This window comes from Mandrillus leucophaeus, unplaced genomic scaffold (assembly GCF_000951045.1).
Source record: "Mandrillus leucophaeus isolate KB7577 unplaced genomic scaffold, Mleu.le_1.0 Scaffold246, whole genome shotgun sequence".
Lineage (NCBI taxonomy): Eukaryota > Metazoa > Chordata > Mammalia > Primates > Cercopithecidae > Mandrillus > Mandrillus leucophaeus.
The window spans coordinates 2,853,224-2,869,483 of NW_012102543.1; the positions used below are offsets into that span (position 1 = coordinate 2,853,224).

The window sequence follows — 16,260 nt, forward strand, 5'->3', positions numbered from 1 at the left end:
CTCTTGTAGGGCAGGCCTGGTGGTGACAAAATCTCTCAGCATTAGCTTGTCTGTAAAGGATTTTATTTCTTCTTCACTTGTGAAACTTAGTTTGGCTGGATATGCAATTCTGGGTTGAAAATTCTTTTCTTTAAGAATGTTGAATATGGCCCCGACTCTCTTCTGGCTTGTAGAGTTTCTGCTGACAGATCCGCTGTTAGTCTGATGGGCTTCCCTTTGTAGGTAATCTGACCTTTCTCTCTGGCTGCCCTTAACATTTTTTCTTTCATTTCAACTTTGGTGAATCTGACAATTATGTGTCTTGGAGTTGCTCTTCTCGAGGAGTATCTTTGTGGCGTTCTGTGTATTTCCTGAATTTGAATGTTGGTCTGCCTTGCTAGGTTGGGGATGTTCTCCTGGATAATATCCTGCAGAGTGTTTTCCAACTTGGTTACATTCTCCCCGTCACCTTCAGGTACACCAATCAGATGTAGATTTGGTCTTTTCACATAGTCCCATACTTCTTGGAGGCTTTGTTCATTTCTTTTTACTCTTTTTTCTCTAAACTTCTCTTCTCACTTAATTTCACTCATTTGATCTTCAATCACTGATACCCTTTCTTCCAGTTGATCAAATTGGTTACTGAATCTTGTGCATCTGTCGCGTAGTTCTCGTGCCATGGTTTTCAGCTCTATCAGGTTATTTAAGGACTTATCTACATTGGTTTTTCTAGTTAGCCATTCGTCTAATCTTTTTTCAAGGTTTTTAGTTTCTTTGCGATAGGTTTGAACTTCCTCCTTTAGCTTGGAGAAGTTTGATCGTCTGAAGCCTTCTTCTCTCAACCCGTCAAAGTCATTCTCCGTCCAGCTTTGTTCTGTTGCTGGCAAGGAGTTGTGTTCCTTTGGAGGGGGAGAGGTGCTCTGATTTTTCGAATTTTCAACTTTTCTACTCTGTTTTTCCCCCACCTTTGTGGTTTTATCTACCTTTGGTCTTTGATGATGGTGACGTACAGATGGGGTTTTGGTGTGGATGTTCTTTCTGTTTGTTAGTTTTCCTTCTAACAGTCAGGACCTTCAGCTGCAGGTCTGTTGGAGTTTGCTGGAGGTCCCTCCAGACCCTGTTTGCCTAGGTATCAGCAGCGGAGGCTGCAGAAGAGTGAATACTGCTAAACAGCAAATGCTGCTGCCTGATCGTTTCTCTGGAAGCTTCGTCTCAGAGGGGTACCCGGCCATGTGAGGTGTCAGTCTGCCCCTACTGGGGGGTGCCTCCCAGTTAGGCTACTCAGGGGTCAGGGACCCACTTGAGGAGGCAGTCTGTCCATTCTCAGATCTCAAACTCCATGTTGGGAGAACCACTACTCTCTTCAAAGCTGTTAGGAACATTTAAATCTGCAGAGTCTTCTGCTGCCTTTCCTTTGGCTATGCCCTGTCCCCAGAGGTGGAGTCTACAGAGGCAGGCAGCCTCCTTGAGCTGCGGTGGGCTCCACCCAGTTCGAGCTTCCAGGCTGCTTTGTTTACCTACTCAAGTCTCAGCAATGGTGGGCGCCCCTCCCCCAGCCTCGCTGCCGCCTTGCAGTTAGATCTCAGACTGCTGTGCTAGCAATGAGGGAGGCTCCGTAGGCACGGGACCCTCTGAGCCAGGCGCAGGATATAATCTCCTGCTGTGCTGTTTGCTAAGACCCATGGAAAAGCACAGTATTAGGGTGGGAGTGACCCAATTTTTCAGGTGCTGTGTGTCACAGTTTCCCTTGGTTAGTAAAGGGAATTCCGTTACCCCTTGTGCTTCCCAGGTGAGGCGATGCCTCGCCCTGCTTCAGCTCTCACTTAGTGGGCTGCATCCACTGTCCTGCACCCACTGTCTGACATGCCCCAGTGATATGAACCTGGTACCTCAGTTGGAAATGCAGAAATCACGTGTGTTCTGTGTCGTTCACGCTGGGAGCTGTAGCCTGGAGCTGTTCCTATTCGGCCATCTTGGAACCACCCTTCTATCTTTTCTTTTTTTTTGAGATGGAGTTTTGCTTTTGTCACCTAGGCTGGAGTGCAATGGCACAATCTCAGCTCACTGCAACCTCCGCCTCCCAGGTTCAAGCGATTTTCCTGCCTCAGCCTTCCAAATAGCTGGGATTACAGGCTTGTGCCACCATGCCTGGCTAATTTTTGTATTTTTAGTTGAGATTGGGTTTCATCATGTTGGTCAGGCTAGTGTTGAACTCCCGACTTCTAGTGATCTGCCTGCCTTGGCCTCCCAAAGTGCTGGGATTACAGACGTGAGCCACTGTGCCTGGCTGCCATCATTTTTTCCGTTGGCCCTCTTATCCATGACCCACACTACCTGTAGGTTGCCTTTGTGACCTGAATTTCAAGGGGGTGACTTAATATAGGTAGAGAAACAGCAATGTTAATGAGGAACATGTTGGAACTTACAGAACTGAGTATTTTTCTGGTTTCCAGAAAGGAAAATATTTGACCCCAGTGAAGCTATTTTTGGCTTTCTATTTTCTGGTCCCAAATCTTCCAAGAAAAAGTCTAAGGTCACACAAAATGAATCATATGCCTGTGGATTGGGTAGTTTTCAGTAGTTAAACCATTTAACTTTTCCAAACACTCATCCCACCAAGCTCAGGAAAAACACAAATTTCACTCCCTTCTTACCTGAAACCTATTTCAGTCCTTTGGTTACCTGTGGAGATTTTATTTCATTTAGAATGAATGGAAAGGTTAAGCTAGGGCTGGAAAAGCACCCTGCATTGGCTAAATCCTGTCTCTGCTATTGCTGCAGCTATAACTCCCCAGGGGGTCCTGTCTGAAATGGAGGAGAGTCAGTAAGACCTTAGGCTAGGCTGGGCCTGGTGGCTCATGCCTGTAATCCCAGCACTTTGGGAGGCTGAGCTGGGTGGATCATGAGGTCAGGAGATCGAGACCATCCTGGCTAACACAGTGAAACCCTGTCTCTACTAAAAAAAATACAAAAAACTAGCTGGGCGAAGTGGCGGGCGCCTGTAGTCCCAGCTACTTGGGAGGCTGAGGCAGGAGAATGGCGTGAACCCAGGAGGCGGAGCTTGCAGTGAACTGAGATCCGGCCACTGCACTCCAGCATGGGTGACAGAGCCAGACTCCGTCTCAAAAAAAAAGAAAAAAAAAAAAAAGAAAAAAAGAAGACCTTAGGCCAGGAAAGTCACTGCTTAGACAAGTGAACAGGAAAAAACTCACTGTACTGTAACAAAAAACACTGATTTCAAAATCCCAAGTAATGTGACTCTGTCATCTAACCAGAGCCTGCAAGAGTACAAAATGTTGGTCAGATCCTGTGTATGTCTCACTGGTCTAGACATCTCTGCTTTACCTGAGGTGTCTGGCCTACCTCTATGATACATTTTGGACTGGATGGGACACAAACTTCAGATAGCCGCCATGCCCATGCCCACTTCTGAGGCCACTGATCTTGTTTTCCCTCAGCTCCTATTATTCTAGTGGATTGGTTTGTACTACAAAACCCTGTGCACTACTCTCACTACTCTAACCCTCCAATAGTGGCTGGGTACAATCTGTAGGCTAGCTAGCAACTGAGGCATGGCTGAACCTGAAATGAAAGAATATAGCAAGTAAAGTCAAGGCAAAGGCAAGTCAAAGCTTAAGTAATTAGATGTTATAATAGATGGGTGAGGATGCCAATTGACATCGAGAAAAGACTTGACAAGAGGTTAGCTTGTTTCAGATCAATGCTTCAATCAAAAATAATGAGGAAAGCTGTACAAAGCATAAAAATATACTTGAAGGCATTGGAGTGCTACCACGGTAACTAACACTTTAGGGGTCAAGAACCCAGAAAGAAGGGAAGCCCAGAGAGAGAAGAGCGGTATTTGGTGTTGTAACAGAACTGTCAGGTTTGTATGTCAGGTTTGTTTGCCAGAAGTAAAAGTAGATAATCTTGAGGAATATTATAACATCTACAGCCTCAATTACATACAGATTTTCATATACAGTGTCTGGCATTCAATCAGAAATACACAGGCAAACAAAAGACAAAACAGAACCAAGAGAGAAAAAAAAAAAAAAAACCAGACAACAGAAACAGAATCACAGGAGACCCAGATGTTGGAATTATCATATACGAGCTTTAACTGTAGTTAATATGTTTAATAAATTAAATAGGGAGCAAGAATATCAGCAGGTAACTGAAAATATACTAAATCAAATGCAAATTCTGGAACTGAAAAATACACAAATTAAAATTAAGAACTTAATAGATCAGTTTAGCAGAATATTAGATATAGATGATGAAAGAAAAATAAAATCTGGAGGATATGTAGAATAAAATATTTAAACTAAATATGGAAAGACTAAAGATAGGAAATTCAGAAAACAACATGAGATAAGGGACATGGTTAAAAGGTGTAATATATGTGTTTAAATGTGGTGTGAGAGGAGGAGAGAAAAATAATATGGCAGAAGGAATATTTGAAGAGATAATGGCCAAGATTCAAGAGATAATAAAAAACACTTTGGCAAGATAAATACAAAGAAAACTACACATAGGCACTATATGGAAAGCTATTAAAAATCAAAGACAAAAATAATTGGTGGATTAAAAATACATTGCCCTTAAAGGAGCAACAAGACTAAAAAAACCATGAAAGGTAGAAGACAATGGAATGATTCCTTTGAACTGCAGAAAGAAAATAACTACCAAGCCAAATCTCTGTATCTCACAAAAACCTTCAAAAATGAAAACAAAAAGACATTTCCACAGTAAGAAAAAGAAAAACACAAGGAATTTGTCACCAGCAGACCAAGAAATGGTAAAGGGAGTTCTTCAGGTAGAAGAAATATAATTCCAAAGAAACCACAAAGATACAGAAAGGGTTAAATAGCAATGAGAAGAATAGGCTGGGCGCAGTGGCTCATGCCTGCAATCCCAGCACTTTGGGAGACTGAGGCGGGTAGAACACCTGAGGTCAGGAGTTTAAGACCAGCCTGGCCAACATGGTGAAACCCCGACTCTACTAAAAATACAAAATTTACCCGGGTCTGGTGGTGTGCTTGTAATCCCAGCTACTCGGGAGGCTGAGGCAGGTGAATCACTTGAATCTAGGAGGTGGAGGTTGCACTGAGCTGAGATCGTGCCACTGCACTCCAGCATGGACAACAGCAACATGAGCAAAACTCTGTCTCAAAAAAATAAATAACAAATAAATAAATATGTGGGCAAATATAAATATATATTAAATAATATATTTAAAGTTTAAAATATACAAAGTTATAAATGCATGACAAAACAGTACAAAAGATGGAAAGGGAGTAATGGAGTTAAAGGTTCAAAGGCTCTTACATAGTTCAGGAAGTGTTAAAGTACTCAGTAGACAAGTTGTAATTCTGATAACCACTAAAAGAACAGTAAAAATATGTACAAGTAATATGCAAAGGGAGGGACATACTAAAGCAAATGATTTATTCCAAAATGTGATGAGAGATATGCACACAAAAATGGGACAAACAGGATACAGTAAGATGGTAAATTTAAGCTAAAAATATCAATAATTATCTTAAATATAAATGGACTAAATACTCCATTTAAAAGACAAAGATTGGCCGGCATGGTGGCTGATGCCTGTAATCCCAGCACTTTGGGAGGCCAAGGCAGGTGGATCACCTGGGGTCAGGAGTTCGAGACCAGCCTGGCCAACATGGTGAAACCCTGTCTCTACTAAAAATACAAAAATTAGCTGGGTGTGGTGGTGCGCACCTGTAATCCCAGCTACTCAGGAGACTGAGTCAGGAGAATTGCTTGAACATGGGAGGCAGAGATTGCAGTGAGCCAAGGAAAAAAAAAAAAAAAAGGTTGACAACAAGATTAAAAATCCTAACTATATGGTGGTTTATACTGGGCATGGTGGCTCATGCCTATAATCCCAGCACTTTGGGACGGCAAGACAGGTGGATCACAAGGTCAGGAGATCAAGACCATCCTGGCTAACATGGGGAAAGTCCATCTCTACTAAAAATACCAAAAATTAGCCAGGCATGGTGGCAGGTGCCTATAGTCCCAGCTACTCAGGAGTCTGAGGCAGGAGAATGGCGTGAACCCGGGAGGTGGAGCTTGCAGTGAGCCGAGATTGTGCCACTGCACTCCAGCCTGGGCGACAGAGCAAGACTCCGACTCAAAAACAAACAAAAAAGGCATACCTTACATATAAAGCATACAGAAGTTGAAAGTAAAATGACAAAGCTATCCTATATAAACCTGATATAGCTATACTAACACCAGACAAACTAACTTTAGGGCAAGAAGTATTACTAGAGAAGAAGAGAGCCTTTCATACTAAAGGGGACACTCTATAAAAAAAACCTCCAAATTTATATGTATCTAATAACATAGTCTCAAATATATAAATCATAAATTGATGAGTAACAAATGTAGAACTATAGATTTTTCCCAAAAAGTCTATAATGTACAGAATCTGAATAACATAACAAAACAGAATTGATATATATATATATAAAATATATAAGGCTATCATTGCAGAACATGCATTTTTCCTCAATTGCCAATTAACATTTACTAAAATTGACAACATCCTGACCCAAAAAGCAAGGCTAACAAGTTCCAAAGAATTAATATCATACAGCTTATCTGACTACAGTTAAGTAATAACTAGAAAATTATCTCTAGAAAATCATCCGATATTTGGCAACTAACAAACATGAGTCTAATTAATCCATGGGTCAAAGAAGACTTCATAATGGAAATTAAATAATAGTTGAACTGATTAGTTTTTAAAAAGACATATCAAAACTTGTCTAATGCAGCTAAAGCCAATGCTTAAAGAGAAATTTATAACCTTAAAATGTATACAATAGAAAAGAACAAAAGCTGAAAACCAAAGAACTGAGTGTCCATCTTGAGAAGCTAGAAAAATAACTAAATAACAGAAGGAATAATTATAAATGCAAAAATGAATAAAGTAAAACAAACAAAACCAAAAATGATCAACATAACCAAAAATTGGTTCTTTGAAAAGGCAAGAGAAGGCAAAAGTAAGCAGTATCAGGAATGAAAAAGGGGACTTATCTACAGCTATTACAGAAATACTGAGTTACTTTATGTCAATAAATTTGAAAATGAAAATGAGATGGACATGTTCTTGTAACAGTAACCCTCACAGCATAGTCTACAGTCCTCTGGGAGTGTTCAAGACTGTCTTAGATAATCAAGGAGTCAAAATTATTTTCCTCATACTACTAACATATCATCTTCCCTTTTATTAACTATATTAACATTTGTAATAATTGTGCAAAAGCAGCGGTAAAACTGCATAATTTGTCAGAGCCCATCATGGCAAGTCTATTTCTCTTGCCAGTGATTGGTTTAGAAAACCAGGGCATAGGAACAAATTAAGGATCTTGTATATGTCAAATGTTATATTGACGAGACGCAAGAAGAAACACCCTGTGGCTTCGGAGAAGTTTTTCCTTTCAAGAAAGGTAACTGGAAGTGGTTTTTTCCTTTCTGGATGATGATGTGTGTGGAATGCAGCCCAGAACTACAGGCAGCTGTCTCTCACCTGAAAAGGAAGTGGGCACACAGAGGTTGGAGTTGAGAAAATTACAGATACACAGAGCTGAAGTAACATGAATAACCCAATCCTGAAAGCTCAGTTTCATTTTGTAGTGAGCCAGTTTTCTGTTCCAGCAACTTTTAAGTTTTTGCTTTCTTGAAATTGTTAACCCAATTAAATTAACATTATAGAATTCACTGCTTAAATAAATCCTGTTTCATAGTGCAAATGTAGAAAAGGAGTCTCTCCAATTTACAAGATAGACAAATTTTTCTCTAAACAAAGGTGCACCTTAGACATTTGTACTACACTGTAGAGTTACCACTGCAACATTTGTGGAATTTTGTATTATTAATTGGTATACAACTGAGAAGTGGTGTGTGGTGCATTATTAATGAGTAAACTCATTAGCAGTACAGCCGACACTTTAAAAAACACAGGTTTGAACTGCATGGGGCAACTTACATGTGAATTTTCTTCCGTCTCTGCCATACTTGACAGTAAGACCAACTCTTCCTCTTCCTCCTCAGCCTATTCAATGTGAAGGCGATGAGGATGAAGACTTTTATGATGATCCACTTCCACTTACTGAATAGTAAATATATTATGATTAACATTTTCTTTTCTCTAGCTTACATTATTGTAAGAATATAGTATATAATACATATAACATGCAATCAATCAACTGTTTATTGGTAACAGTTCCAATCAACAGTAGGCTATTAATAGTGTGAAAAACATGAACCTGAAAGAGCCAATTCTTCCAGATGAATCCCAAGTGGCTAATTGGCCCTGGATTTAAAATGGAGCCAAGCAGCCATTTGCTGACTGGGATCACACAGAAACTCTAAGTTCCCTGACAACCCATACCTTTTTATCTTTGGAACTATCAGAGCTCACCTGAGCCAACTAATCAAGGCTCCACTGTATTGACCAATCGGAACTGAGCAAGTTTCAATTCTTCATTTGTATAAAAGGACCTGATTGGGAACCTTGGGTAGGAACTTTTGCTACAAAACCTCAGTCTTGGGCCCCGCGCGGGGCTCACGCCTGAAATCCCAGCACTTTGGGAGGCTGCCCGGGGAAGATCACCTGAGGTGGGGAATTCGAGATCAGCCTGACCAACATGGAGAAACCCCGTTTCTAATAAAAATACAAAAATTAGCCAGGCGTGGTGGTGCATGCCTGTAATCCCAGCTACTCGGGAGGTTGAGGCAGGAGAATCGCTTGAATCCGGGAGGCAGAGGTTGTGGTGAGCTGAGATCGTGCCATTGCACTCCAGCCTGGGCAACGAGCGAAACTCCGTCTCAAAAAATAAAAATAAAAAAATAACACCCCAGTCTTCCCTTTGTTCTCTGGGACGTACCTCCATTTTACACCAAACGCTGCATTTCCCCAGTTTGCAAATTGTTCACTGAAATAAAGTCTCTTTCCTCCAAATTCAAGATAGCCTTTGTTCGCAGGAGTTGGTTTGGAGAAGTCAAAAGTTGTACGCAGATTTTCAACTGTGCCAGGTGTTGGCACCCCTAATCTCTGCGTTGTTCAAGGGTCAACTCTATTACAAACACACAGAGGGACTATTGGGTATCTGGTTAAGTTCAGTGTTACCCTGGAATGCCGACTTCATATGATAAAGACAGGTCAAGAATATTTGCTTTAAGATGAGGAGTATTTTATATAGGCCAGTTGCTTCTGCATCCGTAAACAGTGCTCTCAGAAGAAAAAAGGAACCTCGGACTGAAAGATGACTTTTCCCTTTTGGCATGGTTCACTGGGCACTGAAACTGAACGGAATCTTTAAAAGTTTCACAGACAAGGTAGATTCATCTCGTTATTTGCTGTCAATGCTTATCTTGAGAAATTGCAAAGCAACCTAGGGATCCTCTTGCATTAAATTACATTTTCCCAAGGATGAAGCTTAATTATATTCAGTCGCCTTGGATAAACACATATGAAGGCGGAATTTTTTTTTTTTTTTTTTTTTTTTTTTGAGACAGCATCTCGCTTTGTCACCCAGGCTGGAGTGCAGTGGCTTGATCTCAGCTCACTGCAACCTTCGCCTCCTGGCGGAGTGATCTTCCCACCTCAGCCTCCCAAGTAGCTGGGACTACAGGCACACACGACCGTGCTCGGCTAATTTTCAAATTTTTCTGTAGAAAAGGGGTCTCTATTGCCCAGACTGAGAATAAATATTTTATGTAAGTGCTGCTTAAATACCCAGGAAGCCACCATTCTGTCATGCCCTTAACTTCACAAAGTGTTGCTTTCCACTCTACCCCAGGGAAAAACACACCTAACATGGCAAGATTCATTGGCTACAGTTCAGCAAAACATTCTTGGATCCTTTAGGAGGAAAAATCTTACATAAACTGTACTTTAAGAATAAGGTTGTGCAGGATCTGGATTTAAAAAGAAAAAAAAAAAAAAGGATAAGGAAGAAGTTTTATGGGACCTAAATTTCATGTCAATAGCCCTTTGAATCTCTGGCTTTACGATGAATGCAACTTATCCAGGGAATGCTTCTCTTTGAAGATGTGTTTTATGCCACTGTGACCCTAGAAGAAAGATACCAAATTATTTGAACTCTGATGCAAAAGGCATATAATCTGTATCCTGCTGGTTCTGGTTCTAATAGTTAAAATGATGCATTGAAGGATTATAAGTGATTTAATCAAGAATATGTCTATTCTCATTTTAAATTAGCTTGCATTTTCTTTAAGTATTATATGTGAAATCACTGAGTTATTACACACTGCAAATATAAACAAGTTTGTACCTGCCTGATTTTGAAGACCATAATCCAAATGTTCTTTCCATTTTCTGTATTGTAATTTAGTCTGTGATTGAACACACACATTTTTATCCTACATGTTCCATCTAATATTGTTAATATGTAACATCCCGATAAATTCAGAAGATACAAACTACAACCCTTGTACTAAGAAAAGTGTGAAACAGACTATCTTTTAACATGAAGTATGATGTATGCTTTTGATCTACTGTAAGCTGAAGCACATGTTTACAGGCCAAAGCTTGTTTAAAATTATTTCAGAACCAAGTGTGAACATGCCATACAGAACTTAATATAGTGTACTCTAATTTTTCTCAATTTGACAAAAAATGGACAGAAAGCAAAATGAAAAAAAATTTATTTCCTCAGTGTTTTATCCACTGTCAATACTGTATTTTTGATGCAATATATTTGCCAAAAAAACTCAGCCTTTATTTTCCATTTTAAACAACTACAATATTTACAAGCTGTTCAGAATAACACTCACACACACACACTCACAGACACACGTAAGTACATATGTCCTTATCTCTGGTTTATGCTGAATGCTGGTAAAGGCCATGAACTTTCCAGAGCCCATGATCAGAAAAGGAAAACCCATTTTCCTTTCTTACGTTCACTTTCCTAGAATCATTTTCAATATTCCTCCTTCCATTTCCTCATGCTGAGCTCATTGCCAGACTTGTATAGGGTTAATCAGTTTTTATATTTTACTTTTACTTAAACCACAAGCTTTTAAAAAGCATAAGCAGACATGATCCCCCCCACCCATTTCTATTATTTTGGTTGTAGAATCAAGCTTCATATATAAAAAGTCTTGTTCGATCACAAGTACACTAAACCCAAGAGTCATCTGGAGCAGCCATCTTATGCTCTATTACTACTCTGCTCTGAATTCCGGGGCACCACCTCATTGTGCAGGTAACACCCAGGAATTCATCCCCATCACAGTGTTAGATGACCTTTGTTCCTTTCTAGCTTGGCTCCACTGAATCATAAATTGTCAGGTACAGAGCTGAGGCATAAGAAAAAACGTGTAACCCTATATAATAGGTATAAGTCTTAGAACGGAGTTGTCATATAACTTTGTGGTGACGATCAGCTCTAGTTCCACCAAACAATGTGAGGTTGATTCCATAAAATGGCAGATAATGAAATTCAACTCACAAATATAAGTTATTTATCTTAATTCAGACAGAGTATGTGGCTTGTAGGCAATAAACTGTTATACATAATTCTTGACAGATGACTCTGGTGAGATGATTCAAAGAAGAAAATATACTTCTGTTTCAAGCACTTACTCCACTCATATCCTACCTGATTTATTTGTATAATAATTAATTCCTTTCCAATTGTAATTCTTCCTAGACATTTAACAAGTAAAAATAAGACGGACTGGGTGCATATCAACCAAATTAAGAAAAAAAAGATAAATGAAGAAAAGGATTGGCTTTTTAATACTTATTTTTAAAAAGCCACATTCAATGCAATATTAGAATTATGCTGTCCCAATGCATGGTAGTATCTAATTTTCTTCTTCCTCAACACCAATAAAGCAATATCCACGTAAGACTGAAACAGAATGTCCAAAGTCCATTAGCAAGTTCCATGTACCACATAAGGCTTGACTGACGTTATTGTCTCCACTAATCTTTGAATTAAAGGAAAAGCCTCTAGAATAAAAAGGGACATTTTATACCTTATCTAAACCATGTATCCTATCAAAAGAGAAAATTAACTGGGTCTGTTTCCAAAGTAACTTTATATGATTACATTACACAGAAAAAGAATACAAATGAATAATGAGGACTTAAAAAACAAACCACACACACACCCCAGAAAAGGCTTTGTCCATATTCATGAAAAATTAATTAAAATAAATATACATGAAATTAACAATCTGGACAGCAGTTTATAGTTAAGTAGCTAGTAAATACAAGTTCAAATAATTCTGACAAAATCATTATTACCTTTTTCTCAAGTCACATATTTATTTAGGCGGAAAGATGCTTGAAAGCTAGCTATACGAAAAGGACATTTTTAGACACTGGGTGAATCTTCAGCTTAAAAGGCCCAGTGCTGGATGAATGACTCACAACAGCAATCCACCAAATGCAGAGCTGCTAAGCAGAGGCAGAAGGATGCTACTCAGAAGCACAGAGGAATTTATCAAGGCTAAGCTAGCCTTGCTGAAAAATGTGAGGCTGAGTTTTATATTTTGGTATGTGATCGAAAAATAAACTCATTCAGAAAGAAAAACACATCTTCTTACTAGGTTTCCTACATAAAAACTTATATTTTCATTGCCTGACATTTAGTATACAGAGTAATTCTCCACATCTCACTTAAGATACAAACATTGTCTGACTACTTCTGTTTTAAGAATTAGAAGTATTTCAGATATACTTGAAATATTTTCCAAAATACTTCAAATCTAATAGAAATAGATTATCATCCTCCAGTAACAAAGTCAAAAAAGGCAGAACACTGGTTAAATTTGTCCACTCATTTCCTAAAAGGTAATCTCTTAAAAAATATACATACAGCCTCACCACTTACTCTTCCAAGTTCCTTAAATATCACCATCTTATGTTAATCTAGATTCTTGGAAAAATTAAAGTTCTTTACCAAAAGTCAACATTAAAGTTTTATCCAGTGTTGAAACTGGTGAAAAAGAGAGTTCATACCAAGGTATAAGTTGGAAGATTAACCAAAAGCTTAGTGAGGAGTTAAAAAATGTTTTTTTAACACTGAATGAAAGAAATAAAGGAAAAAAAGGCAACAATTTATAACTCATTCCATGATTACCTTTCTCTCAAAAGAGGAGGTGGGAGAAGAATTAAACAAGATAAAACAAAGATTTCAATCGTACAATTCCATTAAAAGGAAATGAATAAAAAAGCTAGTATTTTAGTTACATCTTTTAACTTTCAAATTATGGAAATCAAAGCATTGGCAATTTATAAGCTAAAGACATTAATGTATGCTGAAGTCTTGTACATACCTGAAAAGAGTTAAGCAGATAATCTAAACGAGTCACTTACTATTCTCTGGGGGGTGAGGGGTGAGGCAGGAACAAGAATTTATGATCAATTTAGTTAACACAAGTATGTTTATTTCCATATAATAATTTAGATCAAATTATTCTTAAGAATGAATCTTTCTTCAATTATCACCATTTCCCCGATGCAATTACTAGAAAAGTATGATGATTTTTAAAAGGTTGTCAGTTTTAGACTCTTAAGAAAAACAACAGGGCTTCTCTCAGGTTCTAATTTATAAACTCACTAAAGAATTATATGTTAACAAAATTCAACTTGTTTTGAGAAAAATATATACCAATTGTTACCCAAAATCAAAACCCAACATATATGTTCCATATAAAATCTAGTCTTGCATTTGAAATCTGACTTTTTTCAGAGTACGTGATGTGTTTAAATTTTTTTTTGGAGGAGGGCTAGAAATTAAAACATTCTAGCCCTTCTGATTAAATCATGTAAAGGTCAGATTTTTTTTCTGTGTGGGAAAATGAATTATCTTCCGTCTAAGATTGAAAAGGCTCTACTTATCTCTTATCTAGGCAATGACCATGAAAAGATCATATTCACTTCAGGAAGGGAACAAGCAGCAGGGAACATAGTTCCTTTCAGAAGATTTAAAAAATATATGTATATAGAGAAATAGATTATAAATTCAGTTTCAGAAAAAAACCCTCCAAAACCGAAAACAACACTAAACTTCAATGGCATACTGTAGATCTGCCAAAATGAGGCAAATGCAGAATATAATGACAGTATCAGAAAAATACATTTTTAAATGGTCAATTTAGAAAGGGTACCTTTGTACAAAGGTTCAGTAAATCATTTCACAAGTATTTTTAAACAGTAAATTTTGTAAAGTGTGAAGTCTATGGAAATGTCAACACAAGGCACATTAGGTTCTGGATGACCACAGAAGTTTAAAATTAGAAAAAGGGAAAATAAATAGGTTTTAAAGTGGAAATGCAGTAAGATTTGTATGTTCACTATTTACTTTCTTAGTTTTCATTCCTTCTACTGTAATGTTATGCTATAATGTGAGATCTACATCAGAATTAGTAGGAAAAACAGCTTCTCTCTTCTGTCACCTCCACAAAAGATACTTTAAATCTGTACTGTCTAATAGAGTAACCACTACTTACATGTAGCTACTGAGTACTTGAAATATGGCTAATGACCTATGATGAAATAGTAATACTTTGACTATACTGGATTAAACAAAATGTGTCATTAAAATTAATTTTACCTGTTTCTTTCAATGTTCTGTTCACAAGGGGTAGAAAGATGGCTGCTCCTAAATGCTCAGAGGAGATGTACAATTTTCTTTGGAGTTTCACACCAAAAGGGAAAATTTTATCAAGGATTTAAAAAAATGCTAAAAGTTGCAAATTAAATCTAAATTGAAGTTCCCATATCACCCAATTGTAAATATGAGTAATATATTTCCCTGAATATACACTTTAAAAAAAAATAAAATTTGTTATGACACAACATATGAATTAAGTCAATTTCACAGTTATAAATATTTCAATTTACAGCTACACACTATAAATTACAAGAAATAAAATTCAAGTAACAGAAAAAGAAGAGGGGAAAAATAAAAAGCAAAATTATTAAAGAAGGATTTAATAACAATAACTGCACCATTTGGATAATTTTATTTGAAAAAAATTTTACTTGATTAACTGAACTGCATGTGAATAACTTCAAGAGCTAGAAACTCATAAATAAAAGGCAATCGAGCCTTTCTTTAAATTCCTGGACATTCATCTGCTTCTTAAATAAAAGTGTTTTCTTCCCAGAAGCATGCCCAGCAGAGCTTGCCCTGGTGGAGAGAAGCAGAGCGCGTGGGCTCCTCTGAGATGTAGACACAGGAGCTGGCAGTGGTGTTCACACGACCGATCCGCTGACTATTGGCTCTGGGCAATGTCAATGATGAAGCTATGTATATCTTGAGATTCCATATTCACTTTAAAGAAAATATCCAATGTCCTGGCATGAAGTACACACTACTAACAGAAAAATGAGCAGCACAGTTCCTGCTACCTATGTTTATAAGGAAAGGGAAGGGGCTAATCCCAAAGGCAATTTAAATAATGGTATTTTATTTTTATATATAAATAAATGTTCTGAGAAATCTCAGACTTTAGTGCATTGCTGTAAAAAATTAGTGCAGTTTTTTCATTAAAGTTTTTAGCGCTCAAGGAATAAGATAAATCTATGTCTGTTCATAGTCTCTTTCACTGTACATTAAACTTTTATACTGCTATAAGTCAAACGGAACATTTCTACACTTGTCTGTTTTTAAAAATTAAGGTAAATGAATTTCATGTTCTATGACAAAACATGGCAATTATTTTTGGCAAAGAAATTAGAAAAATATGAGATCATAGTTTAGAAATGAAGAGTTTGTTGATTTAAAGCATAGGCAATGCGTAGGAAAAACTTTTTTTAAGGATGTATTTTAACAGAACTTTATCCTTCATGCAAAATGTTTTCTCGGCAGCTAACTTAAAAAAATATTTCAGCTTTATTTGGGGATGGAGACAGTGACAGGAGTCAGGGTGAGGGGCAAAGGAGAGGCGCTTAACCAAGCTCATTCTGTTTTCAGTCTCTCCCACATAGGATCAAAGTGATACTTGCAGGCATCTTCTGCTCGCTCCTCTCTTTTTCCAATGCCTTGGAATTGAGAGGGAAAAAGAAATGTCTTTATAAAACACTGGCTCACACTTCAGCCCCAAGTTCTAGTACCCCAGTTTCAATTACAGTCACATATTTATCATCAATCTGGACCAGAAGTACTGCCTTGTCGATGTGGGATCTAGTACCTGGATCTCTGCTGCAAGGCACCCATCGGTGAATCACCTAATGATTTAGAATAAAATAAGAAGTTA

At 37.8% G+C, this 16,260-nt stretch overlaps 1 protein-coding gene across 2 annotated transcripts in view; it reads right to left on the reverse strand.

Moving 5' to 3' along the window:
• Positions 1 to 10,668: 10,668 nt before the first annotated feature.
• Positions 10,669 to 16,260, reverse strand: part of PCNX (pecanex homolog (Drosophila)) — a 171,172-nt gene continuing 165,580 nt past the window's right edge. The window contains exon 35 of one of the 2 annotated variants that reach the window (XM_011983136.1): positions 10,669 to 16,231. In XM_011983136.1, the coding sequence (XP_011838526.1) occupies positions 16,091 to 16,231 (141 nt within the window). In that variant the 3' untranslated portion in view covers positions 10,669 to 16,090. The remainder of the gene's footprint in view (positions 16,232 to 16,260) is intronic. The other variant, XM_011983137.1, reaches the window with a different exon arrangement.